A 20,718-nucleotide genomic window follows, 5' to 3' on the forward strand; every position below is an offset into this window, starting at 1 on the left:
TCTTGCCATATGTAAAAGTGGCAAAAGCATAACATGGAATCGCAGCCACGTACTTGCGGGGGATATGTTGTGTAACAATCAGTCATCAGTCAATAACGCCGTGGTATGAGAATGGAAAACAAGAAAGAAAAGAACAGTCTCCGACACCACATCATAGCCGCCACCGTATTCGCATACCCAAATACACCGTCTCAGGCGAATTCGTATCTCATCTTCGCTCTCGTCCTGTTGTACTCAACCACACATTGTCGTCCCCGATGCCTAAAGAGCTGTCTGCGTTGGGCAGCACCAATGTCGGCTCGTTTTCAGACCCCTCTGCCGTGCCCTCTTCCGACTCCTCGTCGGTCATCACGATCGGAGGCGGGTCAGTGTAGACCCACGCTTGCTGTAGACTAAATTGATCATGTTAACTTGGGAACCACAGAAGCAGTATACAGTATTACTTACGGCACGATGAGACTAGGGTTGGTGAATGTCATGTCTCTCTCCTTAAGTTCATCCAATGTGCTGCCTCTACGCAGCATTTCCCGTGTTCGTGAGCGGTCCGGGCTAGCATCATCAGACTCCTCTTCATCCACCACAGCCTCTTCGTTGCCAGAGCCTTCCTCGGGTCGGATGGCTCGTAGAGCAACGTATTTCATCAGGGGCATATATCGCCTCTTAAAATAATATGTATACCAAATCGAAAAGGGAATAAGAGGCATGATAGCCACTGACTGAACAAAGGCGGCGAGAGATGCAATTTCCCCGACCATGACAACCTCAAAAACGATGAGCCCTATAACAATGCGATAGCAGATGATCTGCCATGCACCTCCAGTTGCATGCTGAGGTTGGTCCATCGCATACAAGAGCATGTGCTTGAATGTGAAATACCCAATCGAGAAATAGATGGTTCCGAAGATCAGGATAGCGAAGCCCCATCTCAAGACACTATAGATGACGCAAAGGTTGAAAACAAGCAACGAGGTAGGCAGATAAAACCCGTACTGAAACACTGGTGGCTTCTTAAGCGCCGCGTAGTCTCGCGGAGTTTGGGCCAAGAAGCGGTTGATTGGGAAGAGAAAGACACTCCCGACTTCCAGCATTCGGAAAGGCATCAGGCCAATGCCTTGTAGGATGATGAAACTGATGAAGAAGACGGACAAGTCTTCCACATCAGCCGCGATGGCTCTAGGGATCTTGCTTGTATCCTTGAGAAAGTCCTGAAGCACGCTCCAAAAGTTAAATCCCGATCTCGAAACAGCAAAAACGAAGAAGGTATTGAAGAAGGTGAAGAAGAAGTTTTTGGAGATGAGCGACAACTCCACGTCCACGTGCGATATCATTCCCTGGCGATTGGATAGAAATTCGTAGAGGTAGGGAACAGCAACGTTGAGCAACGAAATCACGAGCGTGGGCAGACCGTTTCGAAACAGCGAGTGAATAACAGCATGGTCCTCGAGCCACTCGGAGAAGGAGGGCACGACCCTCTGAATGGTGCATACGCTCAGCCACGAAGCAAGAAATGCCGTTGGGAAGATCCAGACCAGCGTGAGGATCGTGATGAATAGAGTAATCGTCCACGCCTTGATTCGTCGCACTCCACGAGGTTCATACGTGTTCCTCCACACAATATCAGAGGGCGAAGGCGCAGCTTTGGTCAGGAATCGCCCAGGCCGTGGGTCAATCCGAGCCTGGACAACCATTTGGCAGGACATGACAGAGTCCATGGTGACGAGTACCATATCCGTAGTATTGTAATCCTTCTTCCGAGCCTCGATGACCTTGTCGTCCATTTGTCGAAGCTTCTCCTCGTAATAGTCGATAGCGTCGACCCTGCGGCTTCGGAGTCCAAAAATTCCATATCGTAGTGAAACCTGCGGTCGATCGCCCTCGGATACATGAGCTTGGTCAGAGTCGTCTCCCAACAGTCGCCAATCTTCGCCTGCCTCTTCATCTCCTTGGCTGATGTGTGAATTGTGATGAGAGGAATCCGTCCCGCCATTTCGGTTGTTGCGAGCATTCGCGGCTGAATATCGCTGTCGTTTCCGGTATTGCGCCCAAGAGACTTCAAGCTTATGAAGAGTCTGGCCTCTGTCGTCCACGACTTTGTCAAGCGCCTTCCAATCTCGACAAATGGTCACATTCTCGACCTTGCCGATGCCCAATTTCTCAATGAGAGCCTGGATACGCGCTTCGGTTCTAAAAGCCGATGGAACGCCGGTAAGGCGAAACGTTCGGTCTGTAATGGTAGACTGCGATCCCAGGTAGTCTTGCCTGTACCCAATGATGCGGAACGTCTCCTTGTTGATAAAGTAGATTGTCAATCCAACGAAAAAGTAGGTGAAAAAGACGTAGGCCCATAGAAACGCCCTCTCTCGACTCCTATCCTTCTCTAGCCCGTCTCCCGCCATGCCCAGATGGGCGGAACCCAGAGGCAAGCCAATGGGCTTGTAAAGGTCTTGAGTATCGTCGGGGGGCGTCTCGTCACCTCCCCACAGGGGCTGAAAGTTGCGATAGCTGTAGTTGATCGGCCACAGGACGACAACGGCAAAGAAGGCCATGATGGCAAAGATGCGGGTGGCCATTTTGAAAAAGGTCAAGAACTGCCAAACCACGTTAGTTCCGCCCACGCCTCTCGGAATCGAAACCGCTGGCAACGTACAACAAACGCATCGAGTCCAGCCGACGCCAGAATCTGCTGTTCAGACACCTTGTAGAGCCTCGGGATCCATCCGAAGAAAGAGTCGGTCAGCGGTGGCGGGCCAATTTTGGGATCGAGGCGCCTCTTGCGCGCAGCATACAAGGTCGGCCATCGCGGGCGCAGAATCTATAGGCATGGCACCAGCAATTAGCATTGATCCGACCTGTAATCATTCCATTCCCAGTGCTTCACGTTCACGGCACGCGATGCGATGCGATGCGATGCGAATAGCGGCCGGAGCGACTCGACTCACGCAGAATGCGATAAAGGCGCCAACGCCCAAGATCAAGGACAGCACCAGCTGCACCTCCAGATCGCGCACCGTCTTGGAGGCTGGCGGGATGGCGTCCCTGCCGTCGCACTTTTCCGTCACGTTGTCCCCGAGCTTCATGATGCCTCAATCTCCTCGGGTGAAGAAAGGGGAGAAGAAGAAACAAAGAAGCGAAAGTTGCATCAATGCTGGAAAAGTCTTGTGACGTAGCTTTAGCTTGCTGCATGATTTATGCACTACAACTGCAGTGAGCTAAGCTTGCTGGGATACAGCACGGTTTAGCACCTCAGGCGAACCGCTTGGTGGCGAATGCAGCGCAAATGCACCACTGAATGCATGACGATCACACCGCCACCACAGCCACCGATTGGGCAGAGACGTCACGAATCTGACTGATGAATACGCGGCATTGCTAACCTGGAGCTTGGATTCATGCAAACAATTAACGGTGAATGCAGCAGGAAAACATTGGAAATGCAAGCATCAAACAGCAGCTCTCAAAACACGCAGTACGTAGCATAGTAAGCAATCCGCGGTCAAACCCCACAGGGGTCCCAATCCAAATAGGACCATATGGCTCCAGTCCTCATTTGACGTGGCCCAATAAGTGTCAGTCCGTGTGTTAGTCTCCAGTTGGGCTCCTATCTCCCAGCCTAAACAGCAAACATCAAAACCCAACGTCCCATCTAGGCAAGCAAATGGATACGCTTCCCAATCGATATGTAAACATGTGGCATAATAGGGTCCATGTATCCGATTATCCGGATCCTTTCTGTGGGGGTTGTTGGTGAGTGGTGCATGGAAGAGACAAGAGCCGTTGGCTTGAGCACCGGATCTCGTGATCCCTTCCATGTATCCACAAACATGTACATGTGCTGATTGATGACCCCATATCGACCAATGCATGGCAACACACTTTTCCATCATTGGAGTCTGTAGAGAATAGAGGTCTCATCTCAACATATAATCATCTACTCTGGTTTATGCATACTCGTACAGTTGTAGCTCAATGTCTCTTCAAAGTCATAGTAGCCCGTAGCCAACGCAATACAAGTATTCACGAGGTGTCCAACTACACTTATTAAAGAATACTGCTTGGAGCCCGATATTGTGTGAATCTCGATCCCAAAGTCCTATAACTTTACTCTTGTCAAACACTAACAGAAATCATCTCCATTGACAGCATGCGACCCGACATTTCCAGCAAAACAGCCCGCGTACCACAACCGCTTCCCACGTTGCTTGCTCACAACGTCTCATACCCAACTCCAACACTCTCTTCGTAACGTTGCTTCGACAAAACCCAACCAGCCCATCATCAGAAGCCTAAAGAGCAAAGCAAGCATACCCATCAAGTCCATAAAAACCCAAGGGTGTCAGAGAGAAAAAATTTACACCGCAACACGAAATCCATCTGGTGGCACATTCCGAATTCCATCTCTACACTCCCCTGGTATCGCCGAGGCATAACCACAACCCTCATGCCTAAACAAAGCGCAAAGCTGTCGTCACCCCCAAAGTCCTACATCGGTGAACGAAATCGGTGCCATGTTCATTTATTCAGCCGCCAAACTCTCATGTCAATTGGTCAAGCGCAACCGTCAGAAGCATGTGACTGAGGTGCCACGGCATATGGTGATCGCTTGAGAGGACTCCAACGAGTTTCGCAAATCTTCAGACCCCTGCCCACGATATAAAGAATCGTAAATAAGCTTCTTCAGCGCGCCATTGGGCCGATTTACGAAGAAATGGGCATTTTTATATAATTTGTAATACGCGAAAGAAGAAGAATATTGGCAAAAAGTACCATTGAGTGTAACGCTTTGTTTCATAAACTCACCGCATAGGGCTCGATCTTCCAGTTCACATTTACAACCTTGATCGCGCATTTGAAGTTTTGAGACTGTGTAAGACCCGGGGGTAACTTCCGCTAGCCCTGCGTTGTTTCACTAGATAAAGAACCAACTCAAGCTTACTGAATGTTTCAACTGCTCATAGTAGTTTTCAACAATGGCCACGTCATCCCTGTTATATGAAGGTTCTTTTTCGGTTCGGGCTGCCTCTCTGGGGGAATACTTTGGACGAAGGGAGTGCTTGCTATAAAGCCTTGGGTCTGATCAAAATGGGCAAAGTTTCAAGTTGGGTCGATATGTAGATAAGTGTACTTGCGGAGGCAGAGTAAATGCTCATATACATCAATGTACAAAAGATACTAATGGCAATATGAGAGCAGTGTATCCGTTTCTGGATTCTCGAACGGCCGGGTCTTACTGCCGGGGTTACGAACATATCCGATATAAGCACGATATTATCGGATAGCCACAATTTGGAAGCAAGATTCGAAGTGATGGCCTGACCTGGGGAGTGTGGCGTAGTGTCGAGTGCCCCTGCGTTAGTGCAGTACGACCGCCTAGAGTCTAGAGATTCTGCGAGTGAGTTTCTAGAGGAACGTTTGCGAGAAAAAAGATCTTTGTCAAATGCTGTACCCCATATGACGCTGACATTTCTCAGCAGGATGAATGCTGCATGCACAAATGGCCCTATCGGAATGCAGGAATTGATCGGCTAAAGGTTCCGTCGGCCGACTGCTGTCTTCCATCTTTCTCGTCCTCAGAAACAAGATCAACCGTCCAGTGTCTTGGATGGTTGGCATTTTATATTCCCGATAGATTGGGTTTTCTAGACGAAAAAGAAGCTTGTAAAATATTTCCATCCGACGAGATAGCATTTGAGCATCTTCCCCATACATCACTCCAAGCGAGAAACCGGTCGGAATGAGCCACTTCGTTTCAAATAGTGGATGGAGATTGCAATGCAGGGGTCATCGCTTGACAATTGGAAAGTTAGACCCAGTGGAGAGACAAGTTGAAGCCCTTCTCATCTAGAAGGATGGCAAGGAGCGGTGTAAAAGGGAGTTGGACAAGTCATGAGCTGACAGCGTCTCTCATATAGAGTCGTGGCTTCTGTCGAACGCTGCAGCCGCCCGTTGCAGCATGTCTCAAGATTATGCTTGAGGTGCCCAAACACGTCACTGAGAGGTACCTGGCACAAAGGTAACATATAAGACATCCTAAGAGTTCTTCTTCCTCTCGTCGCTCCACCCACGTAGCAGCATAGGATGCTTGACGCCGAGAATAGCACGTTTGCAAGAAGGAAGACCCTGTCTGAGGACACGTCGAGTCAAGGCCGGTGTAGCGGTGGCTTCAAGGTTCCTCACAAGAATAGAGCCCCTGAGATAATTTTTTTTGGCCGGAACCAAGCCGCGAGACACCGGGCAAGTTTCCAGTGACTTTCACGTCAAGGCAGACGCCAAGTGCCATTTGTACCGGCTCCCTCACACAAACGGCTTTACCTGGGTGTTTTATCTGGCCGATACTATGCACGCCTGAGACAAGGTGATGTCCCGATCCCGCATGATCCCGGAAAAGCAGCGTAGGCGCAGTCATCCATGCTGTGCGTCTGTAGGGCTATATGATACGGACCGAAATGCACACCAGCCTCGTAGAGATGACAACTTGCTGCCAATAAACGACCGATAGGATTGTGCGCATTTTGCACACATGTACACAATGGACCGTGCGGTAGGCTGAGCGGTATGTGACATGTTAGGATTGGCCAGCAAGAAGCTTCTGTGGAAGACGGGCCGTTGACTGGTTCCTGAAGCAAGAAGAGGAATCGATGAGTATAAAGTGAGTTGATATCCCAATGCGGAGCTGCCGTGTTCTCAGCCTATTTGGATCCAGTGGTTTGCTAAACAACACCCGCTGAGCATCGACTGCAACTGAAAGACAGCCAACATCATTATACTGGTCCAGCTCGATCAGTATACAATATGCCCCAAGACAAGACAACTTCTGCAAAGACAGAGCCACAGGCCATGAACAGGCCTGGTGGGTCTTTGTCCAAGACAGGCAAGTCATGGCAATCTCCGGATGGTCGAGAGCGAGAGAGTGTGCTAACGGAATCGAGCATAGCTACCTCTCAGGTGCCATATGGAATCCAGAGATTCACGGCGGAGTGCGACCCCTGGCTTGCTCCCGGGGTAGTCGTCGGCATTGTCAAGAGCAGCCAGGATGAACGACAAAATAATAGGGCGAGGGATGACGACGATAGGTCAACAGTGGCCACTCAGGGCTCTGGAAAATAGCCATGATATAAATTTTGGTGGTGCAGTTCTCCCTCAAGGCTTTGGGGGCAGTATCTATATGGATCGCAAGGGGGATGGCGAGTACGTGCACGCAGGGGGCTGAAAAACGTGAGGCTGTCCAAAGGGAATCTTCCTCCTTGTGTCTCGTTGAGTTGAGTTCCTTGAAGCAGGCTCCATAGAGAGAGACTGAGGCGGAGCATTGTTAGAACACGAGTATAGGAGATGAAAACACCGCCTTTGTCCTCATCTCGGAGCAGTAGGTAGCAGCAGCCATGTACAGACTGGTGTTGAGCACAGTACGAGTACGCGCCCTCTTGCTTGCCGAGCCTCGTGTATGCATAGCGCGCCTGTGGTGATTACGGAATAGGCAGTATCATGAGTGATTGTCCGTCCAGAGCCTGTCAGCCAGGCGTGGTTGATCTGCACAAGGCCGAACATTGGCCCGAGATGGGACTTGGATCGGCCCATAGCGGTGATGGCCTCTGCTTCCCCGCAGTTTTGACAGGTGCCATGAAGGGCAGCGACCGAGTCTGTGCAAGAGCAAGATGGACGCGATGGACGGCCACGAGACGAGCTCAGAAGTAGCGTCGCAGTAGAAGCAATTTGGAAGAGACGTCTGGTGATCGGTTTTGTTTCCCCAGCTAGTACGAGTAGCTGAACAGGGCAGCGGCGGCACGAACACGAGCACGAGGCTAGAAAGAGAAAGAGAAAGAGAATTTAGATGACGGATCCAATCATTGCTGAGCCCCTGTTTCGGAGATCAAGATGGGTGCAGGGGTGAGAGAGAGAGACGGACGGACTGGCTGTACTCGTACAAGTTAGTACGGAGTAGGTGCGGAATTACTGGTGGCATCGTGCGGGCAGTGCGCAGCGCGGGATGCAATTGGTCAGCCGGGAGTTGTGATGATGATGACGACGATGTTTATAATCGCACAGTTCTGTTCTGTTTAAGATGTCGAGGTTGTGTTGAGATGGGAAAAGGGCAATATGAGACGCGACCTTTCTTCTGTCTTTGGGGGTTCCATCTGCTGTCTCGTATGAGCTGCATGTAACATGCTGGTAACATGCTGGTAACATGCTGGTACTCCCGGCTCTAAATCCTGGGGGGCGGTGCCTCGACCTTGACGGGCTGCATGTACTCGGTACGCGGCACGGAGTACAGGTACACGCTGGCGCAGAGATGACGTACGGGGGGGAATTGGGGATTAGGGGCAAAGTGACGAAACAATCCGTGGATCTGGTATATGTTAGGCTCGAGGTAATGTTAATGTTAGTGCTGGCACCTTATCGCTATTAGCCGTCAACACCTGCAGACTTATTGCGAGATTGGCGAATTGTCAATCTGTGTGCTTTACTTTGTTCGTGCTGTCTGGTACCGAAATCATCCATGATTTGAAGCCGTTCAACTGCCTGGGCACCATAAACGGGGTCCAGCTTGGTACCGCTACAAACGACCCCGTAGCCGCGACCTGCTTGCATTTACCCGCCCTCCACAACCAGCTAATGGAATACGTACCCGGCCACTGACGTTGACTTGACCCGTTGCACCCGCAAGCAGCTCCCCAAAACTGTTAGGCCTCGACGATGCAGACATTGATTCAATGATGCCACTGGACATTCAATGCGCCGTCCGTGCTCCCGTTTCGTAGCGGTTACTTTAGTAGTACTTACAGAGCAATGAAACCATGCTGTGACTTTGTGTCGGATGTCCCTGTACTTGTACTTGTTTCTCTTCCCATCAAGTTGATGCATTAATCAGGGTCCAAATCCTTGATCCGCTTGTTTCGGTAGCCCGGGTGTCAACTTCACTTTGTTTCCTCCAACTCTCGCACTAACACGTCAGGATACTCAATGTTTGTTTCCATTAAGCCTTTCAAATCTCACTCGCCAAAAACCCTTTTCTTCTTCTCTAACCGCTTTCGCAATCAATCATCCCCCCAGCCCAGCCCGTTTCCGTTCAATCTATCAATCAATCAATCAATCACCCCCCCAGTCCTGCCAACGCTGGCGCCATCCCCCATCAGGGCCCAGGCCGTATTCCCGCTGACGCCCCCCCCGTCGCCTGGACTCGCTGAATACGGGATTCTACAGGCCCTCGTTGCTCCCGATGGGGCGCCTCTTAGCGCTCGAGGGCTGTGCCAGCTGCGCGAAACGGAGCCCTGGGAGCGCTGCAGCGCCGCTAATCCGGCAGCGCCAAGGCCTCTGAGCGTCCCTCCTGCACACGCTCCATTCCAGCGCCCTCCACTTCTTTTTTTCCCTTCCCTCCCCTTCGATGCCAAATCCTCACGACTTTGTCTCTTCCTCGCCCTAAACACCAAACACGCCGTCCATCGCCAGCGTCGGACTTCCTCTCGCTACTTTTTGTCGATATTTCCCCCTCGAAGCCCCCGAGCCGTCTTCCCGCCTCAGCCGGTGCCACCAAATTACTTGCGCAAACCTTCCAACTCTCTCCGCTCGCTTAAGTCAGCCGCCCTCGTAAATTCCCAGGCGACTCGGACCAGAGACGAAGACGGAAAAGTCAAAAGAAGAAGAAGAAAAGGACAACCAAAGGACCGCAATACGACTCGCTTTGCTTTGCTTTGCTTTGCTATCGCCTGACCCGACGACTGTGTTCCCAACCTTCTTCTTCCTCTCCTCGCTCGCGCATCTTCTCGCAGCCTCGCACCAGCATCTGTTGACCCACGGTGTTTGAACAAGCGCCGTTTCTGAAACGAACACAAATATCGACACCTTCTCTCGCTTCCATTGCTTCTGGTTTGGCGCTGGCCGTCAAGATTCTCCCCAGCGATTCCTTCTTCTTCGCCGCCGTCACGGACTTTTCGTACATGCTTTTGGCATCTTCTCCTCCCGCATCTGCGCCTTAATATCCCTCTTGCATCACGTCACAATGGGTGAGCCTCCCCAAACGGCCTCTTCCGAGCGGTCCGCAAATCTAACAATTCCGTAGCAGCTCAACAAGCGCCCATCACCACCATCGTGCCCTTTGCCGACCGCGCCCAGCTTCCCGCCTGCGCGGCTGCTTGTGGCCATCTCTACGATGCCAACGGCGCCTGTGTTCCTCCCGCCATTCCCACCAACAGTCCCGCCGTCTACACGTCATGTTTCTGCTTCGATTCTCGCCTTGCGCCCTTTTCCACCACGACCGCTGGCGTTTGCGACCAGGCCTGTACCGCTGAACCCAACGGCCTTGCTTCCATCACCAAGTGGTATCACAGCGTCTGCAACATTAAGAACGTAGTGGCGCCCTCATCTACCAGCGCCATCTCCTCCAGCTCCACCGGCGGTCCTTCAAGCTCCAACAGCCCTCAGCGGACAAACCCACCCAGTGGCGATTGGTACGCGATATTCCGAACATCAGTGAAGATAAACTTCAAGTCTATATACCAATACTAACTCCTTCATGCAGGATCTCCACTCACTACCAATGGGTCATCATGCTCGTCATCCTCGTCGTCGGCATCGCTGGCATCTGGATCGGCGCCTGCATCTGGCGCCGCCGCTACATCCGCAGGCGCGATCTTCGTCGACAAGCCGTCGGCGGTAACACCGACTCCTGGGGCTCCGGCGTCCCGCCCTCAGAAGGCGCTCCCGGCATCCCCATGACCTACCAGGACAAGACCAACGCGACCCCCGAACTGCCCAACTTTACGTCAACCTCGGAGAAGCGCAACACGACGACCAAGCTGTGGCCCTTTTCCCGGTCATAGAGAAACGACAAGGATAAATACTCTCCCCAAGGAAAATATGAAGAAAAGAGAAGGAAAGAGGGAAGAAAAAGAGAGCGATGAGAAACATACTAGCAGCCTAATTCAAGACGAGCACTACGACACTTTTTTATTTCTTCGACTTTCATCATCTTGACAGATGCCGCCGCCCCGAAACGACCATTTTCTCATTCACGCTACTACCACCCCATCCTCATTCAACAGGCGCTCCTTGTCGACATCTTCATTTCAATCGTACAATTTTTTTTATTGCTAGTCCCCTCTTTTTTTGGATCAAGGCGTTGGCTCTGTTTTTTTGTGTCGGGATATTTGTTGTCACCTGTTTTCTTAAATCAAGGAAAGGGAGGGAGGTAGGGGAAGGAGAAATTAGAGATTTTTTTTGGGCATATCATCATTTTTGCGTGAGCAAAGTTCTTCTGTGGAATAAGGAGAAGGAGAAGAAGAAGTGTGTGGGGGAGTATGGAACGAGGCAAAAACAGAGACATGTCTGTCACATCATTCGTCACGGTGGCTCTACCTGTTTCTTTGTTTCTTAGAGCAAAAAAAAGGGGGAGTGGTACATTCCTTGGAACTCGAGAGAAACAAATAAAACACCTTCTTTTTTTTCTTCTTCAACTTGCAAACTTAACCATGTGTAATGCGCGCCCTGCCCCCTTGAAAATATGCCTTCCCTTTTACATCATGCTAATATCATTTACTCGTGAATTTGTCATGTCGCGTACGTAAAGCATATCTCATTTTTTCAAGCTCTCCTGCTCCTCCATGGCGTCCATGTACAGATCAATGAGACACCCAGCAGACCACGCCTGTGTCGGGCTCTGAAAACAAATAGGTTAGCATGTTGATCTAGAAGAAGAAGAAAAGACAGATATAACACTCACAGAATCGCCGCAAAACTCTCCATTCTTTTGCGTAAGCTCCGTCAGGCCCGCCCACGCACTCTCTCGAATGGCTCGCTTGCACTCAGCCAGCCTTCTAGTCACCTGCTGGAATGCTTCGATCCTGCCCTCGGCCGTCGTTCTCCGCTGAAGGTCAAACTTGAGCAGCGCGCGGAGGAAGAAGCCCGTTGGCCACAGCCACTCGGGCCCCTGGTGGTAGTTTCGACCTTTGCTCGTGGCAAAGTCGTGGCTGTCCTCGCTGTTGCGGTAGTACGGGCGGTAATCCTTGTCTGCAGGGTCCAGAGTCGCCATGCCAGTGGGCCCGCGGATCGTCGAATCTGCAAGACATAGAGCTTGCCAGGCATGCTTGGGGTCGAACAGATCAGTCGCTACCGTCATGGCGATCGCAAAGTTTGGTCGCAGCTGGTAGTCTTCGTACTCCTTTCCAGACTTGTACAGATCCTTGTACATGCCCCGGCGAGCGACAACGCTGGAGTTGACGTCGTATTTTGCATCTTCCTCGGGGGAGAGTGGTATGTAGTAGCACTTCTCAAAGTTTGCCTTGATGAGATCAGCCCACTCCGTCCATGAGACGGCCTTGTCCTCCGCAGTCTTGACGCCGGACTGAGCAAATTTTCCTTGCTTGTGGAGCTGTTCTACCCATCTGAGCGTGCTGTAGAGCAAGCCCGTGATCTCGATGGCGGCACCATCGCGCGGAGTTCCAGGGACGCCCTTTGATCCGGCCTTGTCACTTTCTCCCATCTTGTCCATCCAAGTACCGCAGTTGAACTGGTTGCCGCCAAAGATGATTCCGTTATTCCAATCGACCTTGATCTCTTGATTGAAGCCCTCATCCTTCATCTGAGAGTCGATCTGGGGTCCGGCATTCGCCTCACGATACTTCATTCCCGAAGCATGCCTCTGAAGAGCCTCTTGTACGATTTCTTCGATTGTGCTCTCAGTAGAGTATGTCCGCTTGTCATCCACCGGGAACCAAGTATCGTCATACGGGAGGAAACGACGCCGGACTTTAACCTTGAGGAGATCGAGCCCTTCTGGTGCAAAACGAGTGTAATCCTGGATCGTCTGGAGGAAAAACCACACCGAATCTCGCGAGTTGTACCGCGGTGCAGCGCCGCTGCTCAAGAGATTGGGGATCATGCCGTGTTTGAGAACGCTAGCAAATGCAAGAATGTGCTCCTTCGCCTCTGCAAAACGACTGGTGCCGAGATAGAGTCCACGGATGGAGATGAAGACATCTCGTCCCCAGCATCTAGCCCACTGCACTGCGAAATGTGGCAGACCAGCGGCAATAGACGGCACCTGCTTGTCTGGCCAAAGAGAGGCTGACTTCACTAGTCCAGTCTGCTGCACGCTGACCATGGCAAGACTTCCGAGGAACCACTGGCCCTTGGCAACATGTTCATTCATGAGTTCAAAAGCGCGATCAACACTGGCTCGATACGCGGTGCGAATGGCAAGTGCAAAGTACCTTGGCAGCAAGAAGCTGGGAATTGCCCTGACGGCCTCAAACCGCTCTCGAAGCCACGCTGCTGGCCCAGCAAGACCTTCACTGCCTGGCGCATGGCTTTGCTTTTGAATGCGGCCCACAATGTAGTCGAGTGCCCAGGAGCCGTCTCGCAGGTTTTGACATATTGGATGTCCAAGGTTGTTGTCGCGTATCACCCCTTCGAGGATACTCCACCATCCTTGCAGTCCAGCATAGACGAGCTTTCCATGGCCGGGAATATCATATACCCCGTCCTGGCCATCGCTGGCGTCTCTCTCTTCTGCCTCACACCGGTAGAGCAAAAAGTTGAGGTCAATGAGGTTCAGATTGGCCCAAGCTGCCTTTGCGCTCGAGGTGACGTAGTTGTCCAAGCCCGTAGAGTGCTCTGCAGTGGGGATCCAGGTATCGAAAAGAGCAATGCTGCCGGGCGGAAACTTGTCCCGAACGGAGATGATTGTGTCTTTGTCGTGGTATTCCATCTTGATTCCCGGCACATCTACTACCTGGCTGGGGATACCTCGAAGAAACTTGGTATCGTCCAGCACGGTCTTGACAGTTTCGTCTCTGTCATCGACCTCGAGCATCCAGCTGCCCAGGTGGTTAGCTCGGGTTCCTGTCAGAACCACGGGGTTGAATTCTCCTCTTCCGTTGCCGTATCCAGGGAACGCAGTGTGAGCAATGAGGAAGTAGCCCTTTCTAGACTCGGGATGCACTCTGTGCACGGTGATGTATTCTCCCTCATGATGGATGTGAGTCTCGTTGTAACCATCCTTGCCCATAATGGTGTGAATCTGGTTCAAGAGCTTTTTGATGCTAGCAATGCCGCCCTTGCCCCTCCCGACCTTGATCGACGAGGTCCTCGACGCTTCAGATGTATACAAACGCTTCTCATTGACGAGATCAACCAATCTGGGGTATATTTCATCGTATCCCATGACACTTCCGGTGGCACTGGAGCACATGTTGACGAGAGCGGCGTTGGGCAGTGTGTCTCGCGCATCACGCTTTTGGGCAGGTGGCTCGTTGTCATGGGTGCAGTCCATGAACAAGGCGTGGACAGGCGACGGCCGTATCCTCCGAATAATCTCCCTTGTAAGATCTGCGTTACCCTTTGAGGCCGATGGCGTACTAACATCTGACTTGGAAATGTCGTCAACCTCAAAACTACCGATAGGACGGCCGCCGTGTCTGTGAACAAGTCTGCTCAACTCTCCGGTGCTCCATGCTTGCATGGCTTCACGGATAAGTGAGCTGATACCGAGCCGCTTCACAAAGACATAATCCATTTCTTCGGACCCAGTGAAGAGCTCGGCGACAACATAGAGATTTGGCCGAACTCTTCTGGCCTCGTCCAAGATGTGCTCTGCGACATGGATTGGGGTGGAGTGGCAGTTGTCGATGCGGAAGCCGGCAAAATACTTGGCCAGCATCTGGGCGTACTTTGTCATATGGTCCCACAGCCACGGGCTGTCCTCCCGGCGAGATCCGTATCGCAACTTGACACAATCTCCCCAGACAATCACTTCTCGCTTCAGGTACACACGAGAGTCGGGCCCGGCATTATCCACCAATGCGTTGCCGCCCCATACCCAGCCATTGTTGGCCAATGCTCTCTCTCCAGGAGTGAGCTTCGATGTTGTTTCATTGACTGGCAGTCGGGAAAAGTATGTCTCAATAATGGGGTTGGCCGCATTGATCGGACCCAGCTTAGGCCCATGATCGTCCAGGCGAACATACTTGATGCGGTTGAAGAGCTGTTCTAGAATCTGGTTAAGATCCTTGTCGTACTCTTCATAGAACGCAACGTTTATAGCATCCAGAACCTCAATCAACTTGGCCTTGCCGGCCGCTTTGTCGGCAGACTGTGTGCTTTCACCTTCGTATCGACCAAGGGAAAACGACAGCAAGGTAGCGGCAACATTGGGCTCGACGCGTCGGCGGAACCGCTCTCCTAGACGATCTGTTCCCTGGAGGGCAAACTTCTTGATAAACTCTACTTGTTCATTGAGCTCTGCTGTCTTGAGATGCTCGAAATCGCCCAGCGTAGCAGTGCCGACTTGGGGCGGACTGGCCTTGCCACCAACCCAAGCCTCGACAATGTTGTCAGCGTCTCGCTCGACATTGAGAGCGTAGTACTCCCATAGCTGAAGCTCGAGAATGACGTGCTTTTTGATTCCCTCCATGAGCTCCAGGAGATCTTCTGTGGTCTTGATATCGACGGGCAGTCCCAGCTTCTCAAGCTGGCCGCTGAGCTCCATCAGCTTTGTATCGAGCTCATATGCGGACTCCAGCCAGGGAGCAGTTTTCAGATTGTAGCCGGCCTCGGGATGCTCCTCCAGCCACTTTGTGTTGTGCGCGGTGTGGTTGAGGACAATGTCTGTCAAGCTCAGCAACGAGTACTTGTGCTCAAGATCCTCGACCAGCTGCTCAATGTCCTTCTCGCCCCGGGGGAAACAGGTGGGATCCCAGCCCAACTGGTCATACAGACTGTACGGCGAGTTGGAGGCACCGCGGACCTGCAGGGGAGTAAAGTGTATCATGTTGTATCCCCTCTCGCTGATGCCCCGCAGGTGTCGCTCCCAATCGCCGGGGTAGCGGCCCATGAGCTTGCTGATGATGGAGAAGAGCGACAATGCCGGCAGCGGCAATGGCCGGCCATCCAGCTTGAGGCGGGGAGCAACATCGATGTAGTATACTGGAGTCTTTTTCAGAGCCTCGTGGCCGTTGTTGGACTTGGGGACATCGTCGGCATCAAGCTTGGGCAGCTCGGCATAGGTGGTGTAGAAGGCAAAGACGCCAGACTCGTAGATGGGGATGGAAATTTCGAGAGTGCGGTTGAAGTCGGGAGTCAGCCTGTGGTGATGGTTATTAGCCAATTTCAGCTCGATTCTTTTCGAAGCAGATGCCTCCGTCTCAGACATGGCGAGCTTTCAACTGCTTGGGCATCGACCGTGAGCTTACTTGTACTCTCGAAACTTGTCCCGCCTAAACTCGGCCCCCTGCTGCGGTATGTTGACCCAAAGGCTGCCATTGCGACAGATGGACGAGGTACCCTCAATGGCAAATCTGATGGTGATGGGGTCATCTCCCGTGGGATCGAGGTAGATGTACTCTCCCGCGACCTGGGGCGAGCCGTCGTCGTTGAGCTGCAGCAGATAAACCTCCGTGGTCGTCATGATTCCTGGGCTCATGGTGAGAAAGGAGAGGGGCCCGAAGCCTGTGCCCCGCGGCTGGTTTTGTAGCTACTCGCCCAGCGGCCCTTTTAGCGTACCTAAGCAGCTGTGCAGGGATCGACTGGAGGCGATCGATCAGCCAAGTAAGCCGCTGTTAGTTCCGAATTTACAGTGGCAAGGCGTCTACCGTAGGCAGGGAGATCAGGGCAGGACAAACAAGGTCCGGATTTGCTTGCGGGAGATCAGTTGCGAGACTCCCTTTTTGGGCTGCGATGGGCGGAAGACGAAAAGGATCCCAGACGCGAATCAAACTGCCTCTCCTTCTAGCTGCTTTTTTTCCCGCAAGCGAGCCGGAGACGCTGCTGGTTGGCCGGCAGGTTTTTGGTGTCATGTCATGGTGGTTTTGACTTGGCCCAAGACGGTGCAGGCGCTGGGCGAGTGGCGCCGGACGAGCCCATTCCAAGGCACCAGGAACCACCCGGGAATCAAGGAAATGCCATCAAATGGATCGAATTGCTTTTTTTTTTTTTCTTTTGGCGCCATTTTCTGCTGACGGACTATTTGTTCCCATTCCATTTGCTCCTTTTCCATGTACTTCCGGGGTCGACTGAGCGAGTCAAACGGAGCTTGTCTGCGCTTGCATTGCGCAATGCACGGCATCGAGCGATGGTGGTGATGCTTGTAACACACAGCAGCATGGGATGTCATGTCCATGCAATTATGATGCCACGAGACCCGGGCAACGAGACAGCATCAATCTGTCATCTCCGCTAGCGTGGCCATTAGCACCGTGATACAGCATTGAGTCCATCAATTACCAAGAAATCATCAACAATTTCCCACGCGGTGGCTGCAGGCTACGGAACTCGGTACCTGTTAAGACCAGTACACTATAGTGCCTACCTATACATATAAGCTTTTGCCTGTTGTCGAGCTTGCAACAGCTGGCACTCAAGCCCTATTCCCGCTGCAGATCACCTCCTACAGATCCAATTCCTGTCAAATTTTCTCCTTTTTCCATCCTCAACCCCCTGCAGGTGACTGCCGCGATGCAGCTTCTCTCTCTGCATATCAAGGACCTTTGAAGCTCCTTTGTTCAACCCCGCTACCAAAAGTCATGACGTCACCATAGCCTCTGCTGATTCTGCCCCTAGTCACGATCCATCATAGCTTGGTTTCCAATTCCTCTCTAGGTAAGCAATGGATCACGAACTACTATCCATCCATCTCACTAGTAAGTTTATATACACCACTGCTCCGTATCATCCGGGAAGTCGGTCCATTGTGCTCTCATAATTCACTGAATGAAATGGAAAAGAATTGAACAACTACTTCGAGTAAATTCATACCATCTACTACCTAAAGGGCATCATCATATCAAAAGGCCACATTCACCATCCGAAAGCCCCTCCGAATCCAATCAATCCCGCCAATCAATCCCTCTCTCTCTTCTTACTTGATGCCCAACTACCACTACCACTACCAACTACTAACGAATACAACGCCCTCTCATAGCCTTTCCGCTTCCCCCTAGCCGCGCTCTCTCGTCGGATAGCTGCTTACAGGCCGCTTTTTCAGTCATGTCTTAACCCGCTAATTGTCTCAATACGGCGAGGCCCAAATCCAGCCTGGGCCATCTCAACCGCAAGCTTGGTTGCTTCATCAAAGTCTTCTTCTGGTAGCCCCAGCACTTTATTGGCCAGACCATACTTGGCCTCAAAGTTGCCATCGCCATTGGGATAAAATACGCGCGAGTACATGGCCATACCGAAGCCTACGATGTTGCCGGTCTTGAAGATCTGCTGCCCTCGCTTGAACCGGACGTCTGTTGGCTCATATTCAATCTGCCAGTCGCTGTCGGTGGTTCCTAATGCCCGGTGCACGCTGTCCAGCATGTCTCTCTGAGAAACGAGGAAGCTGGAGATGTAGAGGATTTTGTTCCGCCACTGAGAGATGGTAGGCGATTGGTCATTCTCATCATCGGGTAGCTCTTTGAGGCTAAGAAGCTGTGCCGCCGCCCTACCGCATTGTACCCAGGTTGACGTGTTGATCCGTGTCTTGCCGTCATCGTAAAAGGTGACCTTTTTGTTTGGAATGTCGAAGCCATACCACGATTCGCCCATGGAAAGCGAGTACTCGTACCAGAAGCTGCAACTCATGTATACCCAAGACATACTGGCCTTTTCTATGGCATCAACAGCTGCTTGGGAGGCTTGTGCACCAGGAGCGGTCATGATATCCGTCAGCAGTGTCTTGTTGGCAAAGTCGCCGCCATACGAGTTGGGCATAACCCACGACACACCAGCCTTGGCTGCTGCAGCGATGATTTTAGACTGGGTGTCTCTAGGAGCAGTCACGGCAAGGGAGATGAAGAGGAACTGCTGGCCCTTGAGCCCATCAACGAGGGTCTGTTCGTCATCATAGTCGACTTGGACAACTTTGACCCCCGCAGGAAGCTCGCTGTTGCTTCCAACACGGGTAATGGCAGTAACGGTGTGCTTCCCGGTCTTGAGCAACTCCTCAGCAATATATTTACCAACTTGGCCTCCAGCCTATGGAAAACTTTATTAGCAAAATTATGAAGCAGAATCACAGATAAGACGGCACCGGTAAGCTTACTCCAATAATGGCCACGTTCTCAATACGGTTGGTGAAGCCTGCGGGCTGATCTTTGGCGTATTTGATCGACATGATGGCGGTTTTTTTAATCCAGGTGATCTGAGATATAAGGTAAAGGTGAAGAACTGTCTGTCTTTGTTATGTATGTTGCTTTGATCTTTCTTCATTGCCAACATGGACGATATTCATCTCCCCTTTATACATTTCCCAGCTCTCATATCAATCCCTTCCTCTTCCTATTCTCAATTAACCGCAGGATTCTTCCTCCTCGCTGATAGACACTATCCCCGGCCCTTGGAGATCGAGTCTCCAGACATCATGAAGCGAACGGACTTGACATTCCCAAAACAGCAATGGGATCGCCCTATCGGCATCGTTGGTCAGTAGCTGTCGGCAGCCTGCCGAATCATGGATCGCTCAAATACGAAATGAGGTTAGCCTAGCTGAACCACGGCGACAACACTTGCTAAACTCCGTGTGTCACCACTTATATAATCCACTTGGAGAGGGCATAACGACGCTTTGAAACGCGTGGTTTGGACGGTATTCGCAGATGGTTTTGCGCCGATGGCAGGATGCTCGGTCTTGCTCGGATTTCCTAAAATGCCGTTCGAGGTTCAAACAACAAGCCACCGAGGAAATAAGCGGCACTGTGCGCGATACCATGACGACTCCCCGGAATTGTCCGCCAACAGCAGACATGAAGTCAAAAAAAGAAAAGAAAAGACAATACCAAGGCTCACTGTGCAACCCTCAGTCCCTATGACGATATTTTTTGGATGTTTGAACGCCTCTAGGAGTGGGCGGCGAAGTGCGTCCAAGTGTGGTTGTAAGCGTCCCTCTGATAGTGTAGCTATTCGGAGTATTTTGTGATATACGCAACGTAATGTTTCCAGTTTTCCACTACACGCCTTTCATCCTTCAAAAGCGGGAAACCAAATTGCTTGTGACTGGAAAAAGGTCATTTCTAGCACGGACACTGTCTGCGCATGAATAATGGAGTATTGGAACACCAAGCGCACGAATGGTGATGCTGGAGCATACCCTACACTGTGATAAGTCTACACGATTTTGCATATTCAGCAGGCGTTTTCCATCGACAGTGCGCACAAATATTTCAGATTGAGGGCGAATTGTATGCGTTGGGGTTTGGAATATAGTAGGAGAGGGTGGTTATTTCTTCAGAGATGAGACTCCGATGGGCTTGTTTGGAAGCCATGTCGCCCGGGACCGCAGGTATATAATCGTATAAGTGGTGGCAATAAAGTAGCTACGTGGGAATTTTATGCCAACCACTGCCGCATTCGCATCTACTAATCCTCAGCTGGCAAATAGGCTATGAGAAGGATCAATATGGACTGTTATTGGCGGCTCTCAAAGGCCCATTGTCCGCCTTCAAGACCCCGGCTTCATGAACGCTAGGGAACAGCTACCACCACGGCTACATTATGAAATCATCAGAAATCGAGGTCATTTATTTAGGCTGGAGTAGGATGGAAGCAATACCGATTCTGTTCCTCATTCACTCATAACTAGGTATTTATATATGTTACCTGCGTATTGAATGATGAGATGGAAAACAAAGTAACTGCGACAGTGCACAGCACTTTGCACGATCTTGAAAGATAATGGACTATGTAAAACGCAGTTAGATTGGCGACTCTTCCATTTTACAACAATTCTACGCTTTCAAGGTTGGTTATTTAGAT

The 20,718-nt window shown here is 51.4% G+C and overlaps 5 protein-coding genes across 5 annotated transcripts; 2 read left to right on the top strand and 3 right to left on the bottom strand.

Annotated features, from left to right (window-relative positions):
- Positions 1 to 208: 208 nt before the first annotated feature.
- Positions 209 to 3,077, bottom strand: Triagg1_85 (uncharacterized protein; the record flags this gene model as incomplete). The annotated part of the gene is made up of 4 exons (XM_062895854.1): positions 209 to 392; positions 448 to 2,588; positions 2,648 to 2,812; positions 2,940 to 3,077. 4 exons carry the CDS (start codon positions 3,075 to 3,077, stop codon positions 209 to 211), a joined length of 2,628 nt encoding a protein of 875 aa, XP_062760435.1.
- A 5,878-nt stretch (positions 3,078 to 8,955) lies between these two features.
- Triagg1_86 (uncharacterized protein) lies at positions 8,956 to 9,702 on the top strand (the record flags this gene model as incomplete). The annotated part of the gene is made up of 1 exon (XM_062895865.1): positions 8,956 to 9,702. The coding sequence occupies one exon, from the start codon at positions 8,956 to 8,958 to the stop codon at positions 9,700 to 9,702; it is 747 nt and encodes a 248-aa protein (XP_062760436.1).
- Positions 9,703 to 9,991: 289 nt separating this feature from the next.
- Positions 9,992 to 10,811, top strand: Triagg1_87 (uncharacterized protein; the record flags this gene model as incomplete). Its single annotated transcript, XM_062895876.1, has 3 exons — positions 9,992 to 9,995; positions 10,052 to 10,439; positions 10,511 to 10,811. The coding sequence occupies 3 exons, from the start codon at positions 9,992 to 9,994 to the stop codon at positions 10,809 to 10,811; spliced, it is 693 nt and encodes a 230-aa protein (XP_062760437.1).
- Positions 10,812 to 11,563: 752 nt separating this feature from the next.
- On the bottom strand, positions 11,564 to 16,408 carry Triagg1_88 (CAZyme family GH13; the record flags this gene model as incomplete). The annotated part of the gene is made up of 3 exons (XM_062895887.1): positions 11,564 to 11,647; positions 11,711 to 16,070; positions 16,179 to 16,408. 3 exons carry the CDS (start codon positions 16,406 to 16,408, stop codon positions 11,564 to 11,566), a joined length of 4,674 nt encoding a protein of 1,557 aa, XP_062760438.1.
- A 1,556-nt stretch (positions 16,409 to 17,964) lies between these two features.
- Positions 17,965 to 19,081, bottom strand: Triagg1_89 (uncharacterized protein; the record flags this gene model as incomplete). The annotated part of the gene is made up of 2 exons (XM_062895898.1): positions 17,965 to 18,942; positions 19,010 to 19,081. 2 exons carry the CDS (start codon positions 19,079 to 19,081, stop codon positions 17,965 to 17,967), a joined length of 1,050 nt encoding a protein of 349 aa, XP_062760439.1.
- Positions 19,082 to 20,718: the final 1,637 nt, after the last annotated feature.

Source organism: Trichoderma aggressivum (genome assembly GCF_033847375.1).
Source record: "Trichoderma aggressivum f. europaeum strain CBS 100526 chromosome Unknown scaffold_001, whole genome shotgun sequence".
NCBI classification, from domain to species: Eukaryota; Fungi; Ascomycota; class Sordariomycetes; order Hypocreales; family Hypocreaceae; genus Trichoderma; species Trichoderma aggressivum.